The sequence below is a fragment of the Scylla paramamosain genome, chromosome 11 (genome assembly GCF_035594125.1).
Source record: "Scylla paramamosain isolate STU-SP2022 chromosome 11, ASM3559412v1, whole genome shotgun sequence".
NCBI lineage: Eukaryota > Metazoa > Arthropoda > Malacostraca > Decapoda > Portunidae > Scylla > Scylla paramamosain.
Window position 1 is genome coordinate 12,146,057 of NC_087161.1, and position 13,944 is coordinate 12,160,000.

The 13,944-nt window shown below is 38.4% G+C and overlaps 1 protein-coding gene across 4 annotated transcripts in view; it reads right to left on the minus strand.

The window, feature by feature from the left end:
* LOC135104959 (IQ and AAA domain-containing protein 1-like) overlaps positions 1-13,944 on the minus strand; it is a 528,680-nt gene that overhangs the window by 115,440 nt on the left and 399,296 nt on the right. For all 4 annotated transcript variants that reach the window (XM_064012787.1, XM_064012788.1, XM_064012790.1 and 1 more), the window contains one exon: positions 2,216-2,281. In XM_064012787.1, the coding sequence (XP_063868857.1) occupies positions 2,216-2,281 (66 nt within the window). The remainder of the gene's footprint in view (positions 1-2,215; positions 2,282-13,944) is intronic.

The window sequence follows — 13,944 nt, forward strand, 5'->3', positions numbered from 1 at the left end:
TTGAAAGTGGTAGCACTTGCCAATTAACAAAATAACAGTGTTACTGTAAGACAATATGATGTAACTGAGAAGATGGTCAGAGATTGGAGATCGAAGGAAGATGCACTAAAAACATGCCGAGGACTAAATGTGCATTAAGAGGACTCTTTCACATGTTTTGGAAATCATGTTGTGGACATGGTGCATGAGCATCGCCAGAGTGGTTTTGTGGTGACAAGAAATAAAATACGTATTTTTGCACTGCAGTGGGCTAAAGATAATCCAGAACACAGTGAAGGATTTAAGGGCCCAGCAGCATGATGTAGTCACTTCATGAAAAGGCATGACCTTGTACTAAGACAGAAAACCAAAGTTGCCCAGAAATTACCAGCAGACCTTTGACAATAAATTAGGCAATTTCCAGAAATATATAATACAGAAATGCAATGAATACCAATATCCCTTAAGCAACATTGGAAATATGGATAAAACTCATATGTGTTTTGACATGAGTGGAAATAATACTGTAGACATTAAGGGTGTAAAAATAGTGCTAGTAAAAATGACTGGGCATGAAAAGACTCACTTTACAGTGGTGCGGCATGCATGGCCGATGGAACTAAACTATGTCCAATGCTGATATTTAAAAGAAAAACAATGCCTAAAATAAAGTTTCCAGCTGGTGTTTTTGTGCATGTCCATGAGAAAGGCTGGATGGATGAAGCAGGAATAAAGTTGTGGATTGATAATGTATGGAGTGCATGACCTGGGGGGCTTCGAAAACACCGAAGTCTCCTGGTGTGGAACATTTCAAGTCTCACTTGACTCCCAACACCAAGAAGCAGTTGGCAGCAACCTTCACTGACTCCGCAGTTATTCCAAGAGGAGTGATGTCACTGGTGCAGCCACTGGACATTTGCCTCAACAAGCCATTCAGGGACAGCATATGTGAACAGTGGAACAAGTGGATGATCAGTGGGTGGTTATATGCGTGTTCCTGGGTTTGATATGTTGTGCAACTTCATAATCAGTGCATGGAGTGATATACCTGAAGAAATGATGACTAATTCATTCAAGAAATGTGGTATTTCTAACTCACTGGATGGTGTGGAGGATGACTATTTATGGGCTACTTCTGAAGCAGACAACACAGGTGATGAAACTGCAGATGACAACCCAGGGGATGCAGAATTTGACCCATATGATGATGCCTTTGAACATGTATCTCAAGATATATTTGACATGCTTGCTGTATGAGATGAAGATGATTTTGAAGGTTTTTTAATTAAATATGTATGTTTTAAATGTTTGAGGCAATTGTTATTAGTCATCTTGGCATGGCAGTGCTGGTGTTTATTATAACATTTCTTTACATTTAAAAAATTCAGAGTATTGTTTAGCAAAAGTAATGTACATATATTACTTTTGCTAAACAATACTCTGAATTTTTTAAATGTAGTTTTTAATTCCTTTAACTTCTTACATCTTGAGCTACTAGTGTTGGGGCAGCAGAAAACCAGTGTATGACGCAATCCATTATCCTTCGGCCAACCACGTAATCAAAAGCACCCTACACCATTTAAGGTTTTGAGGGGCTTATCTAATATAGCAATAATAGATCAAAACCAAATTTTTTTCCCTTGGAAATTGGGGGTCATCTTATATAACCCGTCGCCTTATAGTCAGGTATATATATATATATATATACGAGTATATATATATATATATATATATATATATATATATATATATATATATATATATATATATATACATATATATATATATATATATATATATATATATATATATACTGAGTATGTCCTCGTTTTTTCTATTTCTTGTCCTGCCACTGCATTAAATAACCCCAACATAAACAGTAATTTATTGGAATATGCTAAAGGGTTAGAGACTAGGAAAAACAAGAATGTTGTACACATCTCCAAGGCAGTCAAGAATGCTGTAGGAAATGCTGATAAGGTAAGGTGCTGTACTAATTGCTCTTGGTCATACCAAATATCAAAGTTGAAAGCTGATAGCCAAAGCTGGTAGTGATCATTGAAATCTTCAAATATGAAGATTTCAGAAAAGGTGGAAATGAGAGAGAATGTGCTCACTTTTAAAATGAATAGCACATGACTGAAATGTATGTTATTCAGTTATGTAGAGTATATATTTTTACATGCAAAAGATTCAGGAAGGGATGGAAGCATTGGAAAAAAAGGGGTAAGCTTACCTTTTTCATGAACATTTTGTCAGCACAATCCACCATTACCAGAGTGGGCTGCAACAAACGCCCCACCTGGTACAACAGAGAATCAGATGTTGATACATATGAGGGAAATATATATATATATATATATATATATATATATATATATATATATATATATATATATATATATATATATATATATATATATATGTATATGTATATATATATATATATATATATATATATATATATATATATATATATATATATATATATATATATATATATATATATATATATATATATATATATATATATATACAGTATTCGACAGAACATTAGACACTTTTCTTGAAAAAAATATCTAATAATTACTGTGCATCTAATGTGGCCATAGTACAGACAACTAGACCTGTAAGCCTAAGCCTAAATGTGTAGAGTGGAAGCAGTAGTATACTAACCACAAATATTGTTACTGATAATATTACTAATGATAAAATTCTCTCTCTCTCTCTCTCTCTCTCTCTCTCTCTCTCTCTCTCTCTCTCTCTCTCTCTCTCTCTCTCTCTCTCTCTCTCCTCCCTCCTTCCCTCCCTCCCTCCCTCCCTCCTCCTTTCCCTTCCCTGCATCCTCCTTTCCCTTCCCTGCCTCCTCCTTTCCCTTCCCTGCCTCCTCCTTTCCCTTCCCTCCCTCCTCCTTTCTCTTCCCTCCCTCCCCCATTTCACTTCCCTACCTTCCCCTTTCTGGCCCTCCTCCCCCTTCCTCCCTCTCTCTTGACAGATAAGGGGGAGGAGAGGTGACAGGGAGGGAAGTTTAAGACAACAGTAAAGAGTTAGGGAGAGGAAAGGAAAGGAAAAGGAGGAAAAGGGACATAACCAGGGAAGGAGAGTACATGGGATAAGGAAGTGGAGCAAGGGTGAAGGAGGATGGGAGGACACAGAGTAAGTAGAAAGAGTGAATATAAGCAACAAGGGTGAGGAGTGAATGAAGAATTGAAGGGAGAGAGGAAGTATTCTCTTTTTCTGTCCCCTACTTCCTTTAAATGTTTCTCCATCTGTTTCTTTCACATTTATGCTCCTTCCATTCAATTTCATTATCATTCTGTCTCATTCTATTTAGATATCCTCAGGAAATTCTCTCTCTCTCTCTCTCTCTCTCTCTCTCTCTTTCTCTTTCTCTTTCTCTCTCTCTCTCTCTCTCTCTCTCTCTCTCTCTCTCTCTCTCTCTCTCTCTCTCTCTCTCTCTCACAGAGAGAGACAGATGGGCTGACTGCATATACTTGGACCTAAAAAAAATAAAAAAGCATTTGATAAAGTACCACACAAAAAGCTAATATGGAAACTGTAAAATATAGAAAGACTGGGAGGATCATTCCTGAGGATATTTAGATATCCTCAGGAAATTCTCTCTCTCTCTCTCTCTCTCTCTCTCTCTCTCTCTCTCTCTCTCTCTCTCTCTCTCTCTCTCTCTCTCTCTCTCTCTCACAGAGAGAGACAGATGGGCTGACTGCATATACTTGGACCTAAAAAAAAAAAAAGGCATTTGATAAAGTACCACACAAAAAGCTAATATGGAAACTGTAAAATATAGAAAGACTGGGAGGATCATTATTAAAATGGATAACTGACATTTTGACAGACAGAGAAATGAAGACAGTAATCAGAGGTAATAAGTTGAAATAGAGAGCAGTAATAAGTGGAGTTCTGTAAGGACTGGTACTAGCACCAGTTATGTTTGCACTATATGTAAACAACATGATGGAAGGGATGACAAGCTATGCGAGTCTCTTTGCTGATGATGCTAAGATTATGAGAAAAGTAACAAATAAAGAAGACTGAAGCTTTGAATCAAGACTTAACTAAAATAAATGAACGGTCACTGAGGTGGAACATGGAATCTAATGCCACGAGAACAAGCTGTGTTAAACCAAGGTTTAGAAGGTTTAGGACGACAAAAAGAGTGAGGAATGTACGCCTCCATGCCAGACACTATCATCTTTGTTATGCGCTCAGCACACAAAGATGGGTCTCTGACACGGAAGCAGTAATCATTCCAAGGAAAATCAGCAAAATACCTCCTCAGGTCCCCCCAACTAATAGAGGCAAAACGCCAGAGGCACCTTCACTTAGGGGGATCCTGAGGAGGGATTGGAGTGATAGGACAAGATACAGATATGAGATTGTGATCGGAGGAGCCCAATGGAGAAGAAAGGGTGACAGCATAAGCAGAAGGATTAGAGATCAGGAAAAGGTCAAGAATGTTGGGCGTATCTCTAGGACGGTCAGGAATACGAGTAGGGTGTTGCACCAATTGCTCTAAATCGTGGAGGATAGCAAAGTTGAAGGCTAGTTCACCAGGATGGCCAGTGAAGGGAGAGGAAAGCCAAAGCTGGTGGTGAACATTGAAGTCTCCAAGAATGGAGATCTCTGGAAAAGAGAAGAGGGTCAGAATGTGCTCCACTTCGGAAGTTAAGTAGTCAACTACACTGATAATACCACCCTGCACTTTTCCACATCTTTTCATAGATGTCCAACCCTTCAGGAAATAAACATTTCACGCAGGGAAGCGACAGAAAGCCTGACTTCTGATCTTTCTAAAATTTCTGATTGGGGCAGGGCAAACTTGGTATTGTTCAATACCTCAAAAACTCAATTCCTCCATCTATCAACTCAACACAACCTTCCAGACAACTATCCCCTCCTCTTCAATGACACTCAACTGTCCCCCTCTTCTACACTGAACATCCTCGGTCTGTCCTTTACTTATAATCTGAAGTGGAAACTTCACATCTCATCTCTAGCTAAAACAGCTTCTATGAAGTTAGGCATTCTGAGACATCTCTGGCAGTTTTTCTCACTTCCCCAACTGCTAACTCTGTACAAGGGCCTTATCCGTCCATGTATGGAGTTAGCTTCACATGTCTGGGAGGGTTCCACTCATACCACTCTTCTAGACAGGGTGGAATCAAAAGCTTTTCATCTCATCAACTCCTCTCTTCTAAGTGACTGTCTTCAGCCTCTCTCTCTCATCGCCTCAGTGTTGCATTTCTAGCTGTCTTCTACCGCTATTTTCATGCTAACTGCTCTTCTGATCTTACTAACTGCATGCCTCCCCTCCTCCCACGGCCTCGCTGCAGAAGACTTTTTTTCTTTCTCTCACCCCTATTATGTCCACTTCTCTAATGCAAGAGTTAACCAATATTCTCAATCATTCATCCCTTTCTCTAGTAAACTCTGGAACTCTCTACCTGCTTCCGTATTTCCACCTTCCTATGACTTGAATTCCTTCAAGAGGGAGGTTTCAAGATACTTATCCTTCAATTTTTGACTATTGCTTTGGACACTTTTATGGGACTGGCATCTCAGTGGGCTTTTTTTTTTTATTGGATTTTTGTTGCCCTTGGCCAGTGTCCCTCCTACATAAGAAAAAAAAAAAATCTAAGGCATTCATCCCTCTCTCTGGTAAACTCTGGAACTCCCACCATGCTTCTGTATTTCTTTCTTCCTGTAACTTAAAATCTTTCAAGAAGGAGGTTTCAACACCTATCCTCTTGTTTTTTTTTTTTATTATTATATCTGACATTTCTATGGGAACTAGCATTAAGTGGGCCTTTCTTTTTATTAGAAATTTTTTGTTGCCCTTTACCAGTGGCTCTCATATTAAAAAAGAAAAGGCACACACATCCCACAATTTTCTTTAAAGAAATTTATGATCAAACATGAAATATTTTTCGCAAAACATTCTTGTAAAAAAGATGTGTGTAATATACGACAGCAAATACAGTATATATTTATTTATGGCCAAAGGCAATATATATATATATATATATATATATATATATATATATATATATATATATATATATATATATATATATATATATATATATATATATATATATATATGTGTATATATATATATATATATATATATATATATATATATATATATATATATATATATATATATATATATATATATATATATATATATATATATATATATATATATATATATATATATATATATATATATATATCTTAGGAAAGTGTTTAGTACACATATATAAACGATTTTGTTTTTTTAACCATAATGTAGCCTTCAATTTTGTTTGTATATATAAAACTTGTCACAAACAGTAACAAAGAATATTTTGACAAGTCAGGAGTTAATGTTTTCATATACTTACCTATCTTTTGAGCTCGGAGTTATTATGGACTAAATACTTCTGTAGGAACTGATATATACTTGGGAATTATTTTGGTTTTTCCATGCCCGTATCAACATGCATGTAATATCAAGGCAATAAAATGAAATTGAAAGCTACGGTATTGGAGAGAGATAAAGATTTTAGTTATAAATGTTGCAGAGTTTGCCGCACAGGACAGGCTGCTGTGTTTCCCCAAAAATCATCACAGGAAAAAAGTAAATTACTTTCTCCTAAGAAATTATTTCTCAAACCTATAATCAGTAAGCCATAAGAAATACAAAATGAGACCAGAGTAATCAGAAAGGAAAATTGAAAGTTGTAAAATTCATACTAAGTTCTACTCTTTGAGAACTGCAGATGTAGTATTCACAGCCTTAAGATGTGGCGTGTTACCAGATGCACATCCAACCATTTTCTTGAATGTACAATTCTTGTTTATTTTATAGGTATTTGCAATGTAAAGAAGTACTTATTACACACACTATAGGGTTGTAGTAAGTGTCTGTAAAGGTGACAATAAAAGCTTTAAAAAATATAAATATAAAATTCTTCATCCCTAGTCTGGTATCATGAGCTCTGAGAAGGGAAAAAAATATGAATCAAAATTGTATGGTAGCCACACTTTCATTCATGGAATGGGAATAAAATAATGTTATTTTTTTCTCATTTTACAGGACAAAGAAACAACACATATAAAAAAAAAATGCAACCTGACAGGACCCCTGTTTCTGACAAAGCACAACACTATATGGGTTTATGATTAATCCATTTTACACTGATTTCTATGGGGAAAATTGTTTAGTTTTTCAAACATTTCGGATTTTGAATGGCATTCAGGAACAAATTAAGTTCAAGAACTGAGGTTCCACTGTACTGGTTAACTCTTGCAATAGAGAGGTGGACAGAATAGGGATGAGAGAAAGAAGAAACTTGTGCAGCGAGGCCAAAGGAGGAAGGGAGGCATGCAGTTAGTAAGATCAGAAGAGCAGTTAACATGAAAATAGCAGTAAAAGATAGTAAGATATGGGACACTGCAGCAATGAGAAAGAGGCTGGAGACAGTTAGAGGAGAGGAGTTGATCAGATGAAAAGTTTTTCATTCCCCCATGTCTAAAAAAAGTGGTATGAATGGAAACACTGCATACATGTGAAGCATACTCCATACATGGATGGAGAAGGCCCCTGTACAGAATTAGCAGCTGGAGAGGAGTGAGAAAAATTGGCAAAAACAACACAGAACACTTAACTTCATAGAAGCTGCTTTAGCTTGAGATGAGATGTGAAATTTCCAGTTAAGATTATAAGTAAAGGACAGACCTAGGAAACTCAGTGTAGAAGACAGGGACAGTTGAGTGTCACTGAAGATGAGGGGATACTTATCTGGAAGGTTGTGTCGAGTTAATAAAAGAAAGAAATGAGTTTCTGAGGCACTGAACATTACTAAGTTTGCTCTGTTCCAATCAGAAATTTTAGAGAGAGATCAGAAGTCAGGAATACTGTGGCTTTCCTGCATGAGCTGTTTGCTTCCAGAAGGGCTGAATGTCAATGAACAGACATGGAAAAGTACAGGGTGATATCATCAGGAGGAGGCAGTAGACACCTGCCAAAATGATAATTACTCCCAGTGAGGTCTAAAGCACTGTTCAAGGGGTGCTGTGAACTTATCATTAAACCCAGCTGTGACCTCACTGAACGTTTCCCTTTGTGTCTCACAACACAAGGGGGCAGTCACAGCCTGCCCTCTAAAGACAACTCTCTTCCTCCTCACAAAACTACAAGCACCTAATAACACACACACCCTTCACCCAAAAATTTTAAAATCATCATGGCGACTCCTACACCACCCTCGGAGTCCCCATCTGGGGAGGGGACCATAAATGTCCCCAGGTCGGACTGCCTTTCTGTCGACAACCCTAAGTGTCTTGACACCTCCCTCAACTTTTTCTTCATTAACTTCTGCAACATTCATGGTCTAAGATCTAATTTTCAATCTGTAGAACACCACCTCTCCTCTTCTAAACCTCATCTTCTTTTCCTCACTGAAACTCAGGTGTCTGAGGCAACTGACAGTAGCCCCTTTTCTGTTCCCTCCTACTTTCTCTATCCTCATTTTCGATCCAAAGCTGGATGCTGCATTTATGTGAGCAATGACTTAACCTGCTCTCGTGCCCACACTCTTGAATCTTCCGAGTTTTCCACCATCTAGCTACGACTACAAAGTCACTCTCATACTAAATTTCTGTGCTGTATACCTCTCTCCTAACTCCTCTGACTATAAGAAATTCTTTGACTACTTAACTTCCAAAGTGGAGCACATTCTGACCCTCTTCCCTTTTGCAGAGATCTCCATTCTTAGAGACTTCAATGTTCACCACCAGCTTTGGCTTTCCTCTCCCTTCACTGACCATCCTGGTGAACTAGCCTACAACTTTGCTATCCTCCATGACCTAGAGCAATTGGTGCAACACCCTACTCGCATTCCTGTCTTGGAGATACGCCCAACATTCTTGACCTTTTCCTGACCTCTAATCCTGCTTATGCTGTCACCCTTTCTTCTCCGTTGGGCTCCTCCGATCACAATCTCATATCTTTATCTTGTCCTATCACTCCAATCCCTCCTCAGGATCCCCCTAAGCGAAGGTGCCTCTGGCATTTTGCCTCTGCTAGTTGGGGGGACCTGAGGAGGTATTTTGCTGATTTTCCTTGGAATGACTACTGCTTCCATGTCAGAGACCCGTCTTTGTGTGCTGAGCGCATAACAGAGGTGATAGTGTCTGGCATGGAGGCGTACATTCCTCACTCTTTTTCTCGTCCTAAACCTTCTAAACCTTGGTTTAACACAGCATGTTATCGTGCTATACATGATAGAGAGGTGGCCCACAAAAGGTACTTAAAGCCTTCCATCACCAGAATCTCATGCACTTTATATTTCTGCCCGGAACCATGCCAAGTCTGTTCTCCAACTAGCCAAAAACTCCTTCATTAACAGAAAATGTCAAAACCTTTCAAGATCTAACTCCCCTCATGATTTCTGGCATCTAGCCAAAAATATCTCCAATAACTTTGCTTCTTCTTCTTTCCCTCCTCTACTTCAACCAGATGGCACCACTGCTATCACATCTATTTCTAAAGCTGAACTCTTTGCTCAAACCTTTGCTAAAAACTCTACCTTGGACGATTCTGGGCTTGTTCCTCCCTCTCCTCCACCCTCTGACTACTTCATGCCACCTATTAAAATTCTTCGCAATGATGTTTTCCATGCCCTCGCTGGCCTAAACCCTCGGCAGGCTTATGGACCTGATGGGGTCCCTCCTATTGTTCTCCGAAACTGTGCCTCCGTGCTTGCACCTTGCCTAGTCAAACTCTTTCATCTCTGTCTGTCAACATCTACCTTTCCTTCTTGCTGGAAGTTTGCCTACATTCAACCTGTTCCTAAAAAGGGTGACCGTTGTAATCCCTCAAACTACCGTCCTATTGCTTTAATTTCTTGCTTATCTAAAGTTTTTGAATCTACCCTCAACAGGAAGATTCTTAAACATCTATCACTTCACAACCTTCTATCTGATCGCCAGTATGGGTTCCGTCAAGGCCGCTCTACTGGTGATCTTCTGGCTTTCCTTACTGAGTCTTGGTCATCCTCTTTTAGAGATTTTGGTGAAACTTTTGTTGTTGCCTTGGACATATCAAAAGCCTTTGATAGAGTCTGGCACAAAGCTTTGATTTCCAAACTACCCTCCTACGGTTTCTATCCTTCTCTCTGTAACTTCATCTCAAGTTTCCTTTCTAACCGTTCTATTGCTGCTGTGGTAGACGGTCATTGTTCTTCTCCTATATCTATTAACAGTGGTGTTCCTCAGGGTTCTGTCCTGTTACCCACTCTCTTCTTATTATTCATTAATGATCTTCTAAACCAAACTTCTTGTCCTATCCACTCCTACGCTGATGATACCACCCTGCACTTTTCCATGTCTTTTCATAGACGTCCAACCCTTCAGGAGGTAAACATATCACGCAGGGAAGCCACAGAACGCTTGACTTCTGATCTTTCTAAAATTTCTGATTGGGGCAGAGCAAACTTGGTATTGTTCAATGCCTCAAAAACTCAATTCCTCCATCTATCAACTCGACACAACCTTCCAGACAACTATCCCCTCTTCTTCAATGACACTCAACTGTCCTCTTCTACACTGAACATCCTTGGTCTGTCCTTTACTTATAATCTGAACTGGAAACTTCACATCTCATCTCTAGCTAAAACAGCTTCTATGAAGTTAGGTGTTCTGAGACATCTCCGCCAGTTTTTCTCACTCCCCCAGCTGCTAACTCTGTACAAGGGCCTTATCCGTCCATGTATGGAGTATGCTTCACATGTCTGGGGGGGTTCCACTCATACTGCTCTTCTAGACAGGGTGGAATCAAAAGCTTTTCGTCTCATCAACTCCTCTCCTCTAACTGACTATCTTCAGCCTCTCTCTCACCGCCGCAATGTTGCATATCTAGCTGTCTTCTACCGCAATTTTCATGCTAACTGCTCTTCTGATCTTGCTAACTGCATGCCTCCCCTCCTTCCGTGGCCTCGCTGCACAAGACTTTCTTCTTTCTCTCACCCCTATTCTGTCCACCTCTCTAACGCAAGAGTTAACCAGTATTCTCAATCATTCATTCCTTTCTCTGGTAAACTCTGAAACTCCCTGCCTGCTTCTGTATTTCCACCTTCCTACGACTTGAATTCCTTCAAGAGGGAGGTTTCAAGACACTTATCCACCAATTTTTTACCACTGCTTTGACCCTTTTATGGGACTGGCATTTCAGTGGGCATTTTTTTTATTAGATTTTTGTTGCCCTTGGCCAGTATCCTTCCTACATAAAAAAAAAAATAAATCAGTGTAGGAGTGGAGAGAACAAGAAGTTTGGTTTAGAACAGTGGTTCTTAACCATGGGGTTGCTCTCCCGCGGGGGGAGGCGGACAGACATTCTCCAAGGAAGTTGCAAGCACAGGACAAGAGGGGACAAAATTCATGGAAAATCACTCACTGGCTATTAGTATAAAGGAGATAGAGAAAAAACTATCTATCTGATTCTATCTATCTATCTATGGTGGTATAGTTGGGGAGGGGGTTGAGTGGGTGGTGAAGGAAGGAGGGGTCCCCAACTGCACTGAACCAGGTTTGGGGGTATTCAGCTTCCAAAAGGTTGAAAAATCCTGGTTTAGAAGATCATTGATGAATAATAGGAAAAGAGTGGATGATGAAAGAGAACTCTTAGGAACACCACTTTCATTAGACTTAAAAGAATGGTGACTGTTGACCACAGCAGCAATAGAATGGCCAGAGAGGAAACTTGATATGAAGTTATAGAGAGAAGGATAGAAGCCATAGGAGAATATTTTGGAAATCAAAGCTTTATGCCAGATTCTATCAAAGTCTTTTGACATGTCTAAGGCAGCAGCAAAAGTTTTCCCAAAATCCCTAAAAAAAAGGTTGACCAAGACTCAGTATGGAAAGCCAGATCACCAGAAGAGCAGCCTTAACAAAACCCACACTGACAATCAGATAGAAGGTTATGAAGTGGTAGATGTTTAAAAATATTCATATTGAAGATAATGATAATGATAATGATAATGATATCTTTATTGTCTTGTACAATAATTAATAAGTACTGATAACGTTTAAAACAATATAATGTAATATCTAAGCCTAGGTCTGTTGAGCCTAAGCTCTTTTACAGACCTGTAATTTCTATATATTAATCATTCTACTCAGCGCTATTGAACATTGTACTAGTTCAGATATTTAAAACGAAAATAATTAATGAAAGCATTACCAAAGAAAAACATCCTACAATAACCCTATTAGTAAATAAATATTCCAATAAATAAATATAAATAAATATTCCTACACATACATGATACATAGTTACATACATACATACATACATACATACATACATATATATGCATACATATTTACATTGTTTACATACAGTTACATATATATATATATATATATATATATATATATATATATATATATATATATATATATATATATATATATATATATATATATATATATATATATATATATATATATATATATATATATATATAAGTACATACATACTTACATATATACATACATACATACATACATATATGCATGAACACACATACATACATAGATATATGCATAAACACACATACACACACACACACACACACACACACACACACACACACACACACACTTACGTACATACTTATATTGACATATACACATGCACATACACAACAAACATTAACAACAAACAACAAACATTAACATGTTTGCAGATGATGCAAAATTGATGAAAGTAATAAAGAACCAAGAGGAACTACAGAGGGATATTGATAGAATTTATGAATGGAGTAAACGATGGAAATTAGAATTTAATATAAAGAAGTGCCATGTAATGGAGATGGGAAGAAGTAAAAGGAGACCTTCATGGGAGTATAAGATGGGAGGAATCACAATACGAAAGAGCAAAGAAGAAAAAGACTTGGGAGTAATAATTCAAGACATGCTATCACCAGAAAAACACATCAATGCAATATTTGGCTCTACATATAATTTGCTAGCAAATATCAGGGTGGCATTTAATTACCTAGACAAAGAAATGATGAAGAAAATTATAACACACATGATACGCCCCAAACTGGAATACGCAGCAGTGGTATGGTCTCCACACAAGAAGAAAGATATAAGGAAATTGGAAAGGATACAAAGAATAGCTACAAAAATGATACCTGAATTGGAAGACCTAAGTTACGAGGAAAGACTGAAAGAAATTGGATTACCAACACTGCAAGAAAGAAGGGAAAGAGGAGACCTGATAACAATGTTCAAATTAATAAACAATATGGAGAAGACTTCTTCCTTTTTGCTTTTTGCCTCAAGGATGTTCATTTTTTTCATACATCCTAGCCTTCTCCTTCTTTTCCTTTTCTGCTTCAAGAACCCTTGTCTTTTCCTCGGCCTCAAGTAACCTCAGCTCTTTCTCTTTCTCAGTTTCAAGTAATCTGGCCTTTTCCTCGGCCTCAAACCTACTGGCTTTTCTAGCCTCCTCACCCTTCATTCCTCCAGTTCAAGCTTCCAGTTCAAATCTTCTTAATTCTCTCTCCCTCTCAGCCTCCAGTTTCTTAGCTTTTCTAGCCTCCTCTGCTTCCAACTCTATTCTCCTCATCTCCAACTTAAATCTCATCTCCTCAGACATGCCTTTGGTCTGGGAGAGGCCACCAACGCTGCAGGCAGGGCTAACACATCTGTTGGTGCTATGGGTGGGACTAGGTGTCCTCACATCAAACTGGGTTAAATCTATGCTGCCGCTCCCAGCAGAGGCAGGGGGCTCAGGTTGCAAGTCTCCCCTGCTACCAGCCTTGCCCTCCATGGCATAAACTGAATGTGGGCACACAAAAGACAACTAAACAAACAAACAACCGTCTCCCCAACATGGTAACAAAACTTCCAGCTATCCTAACAAGGTCATCAATTTCTGTTACAACC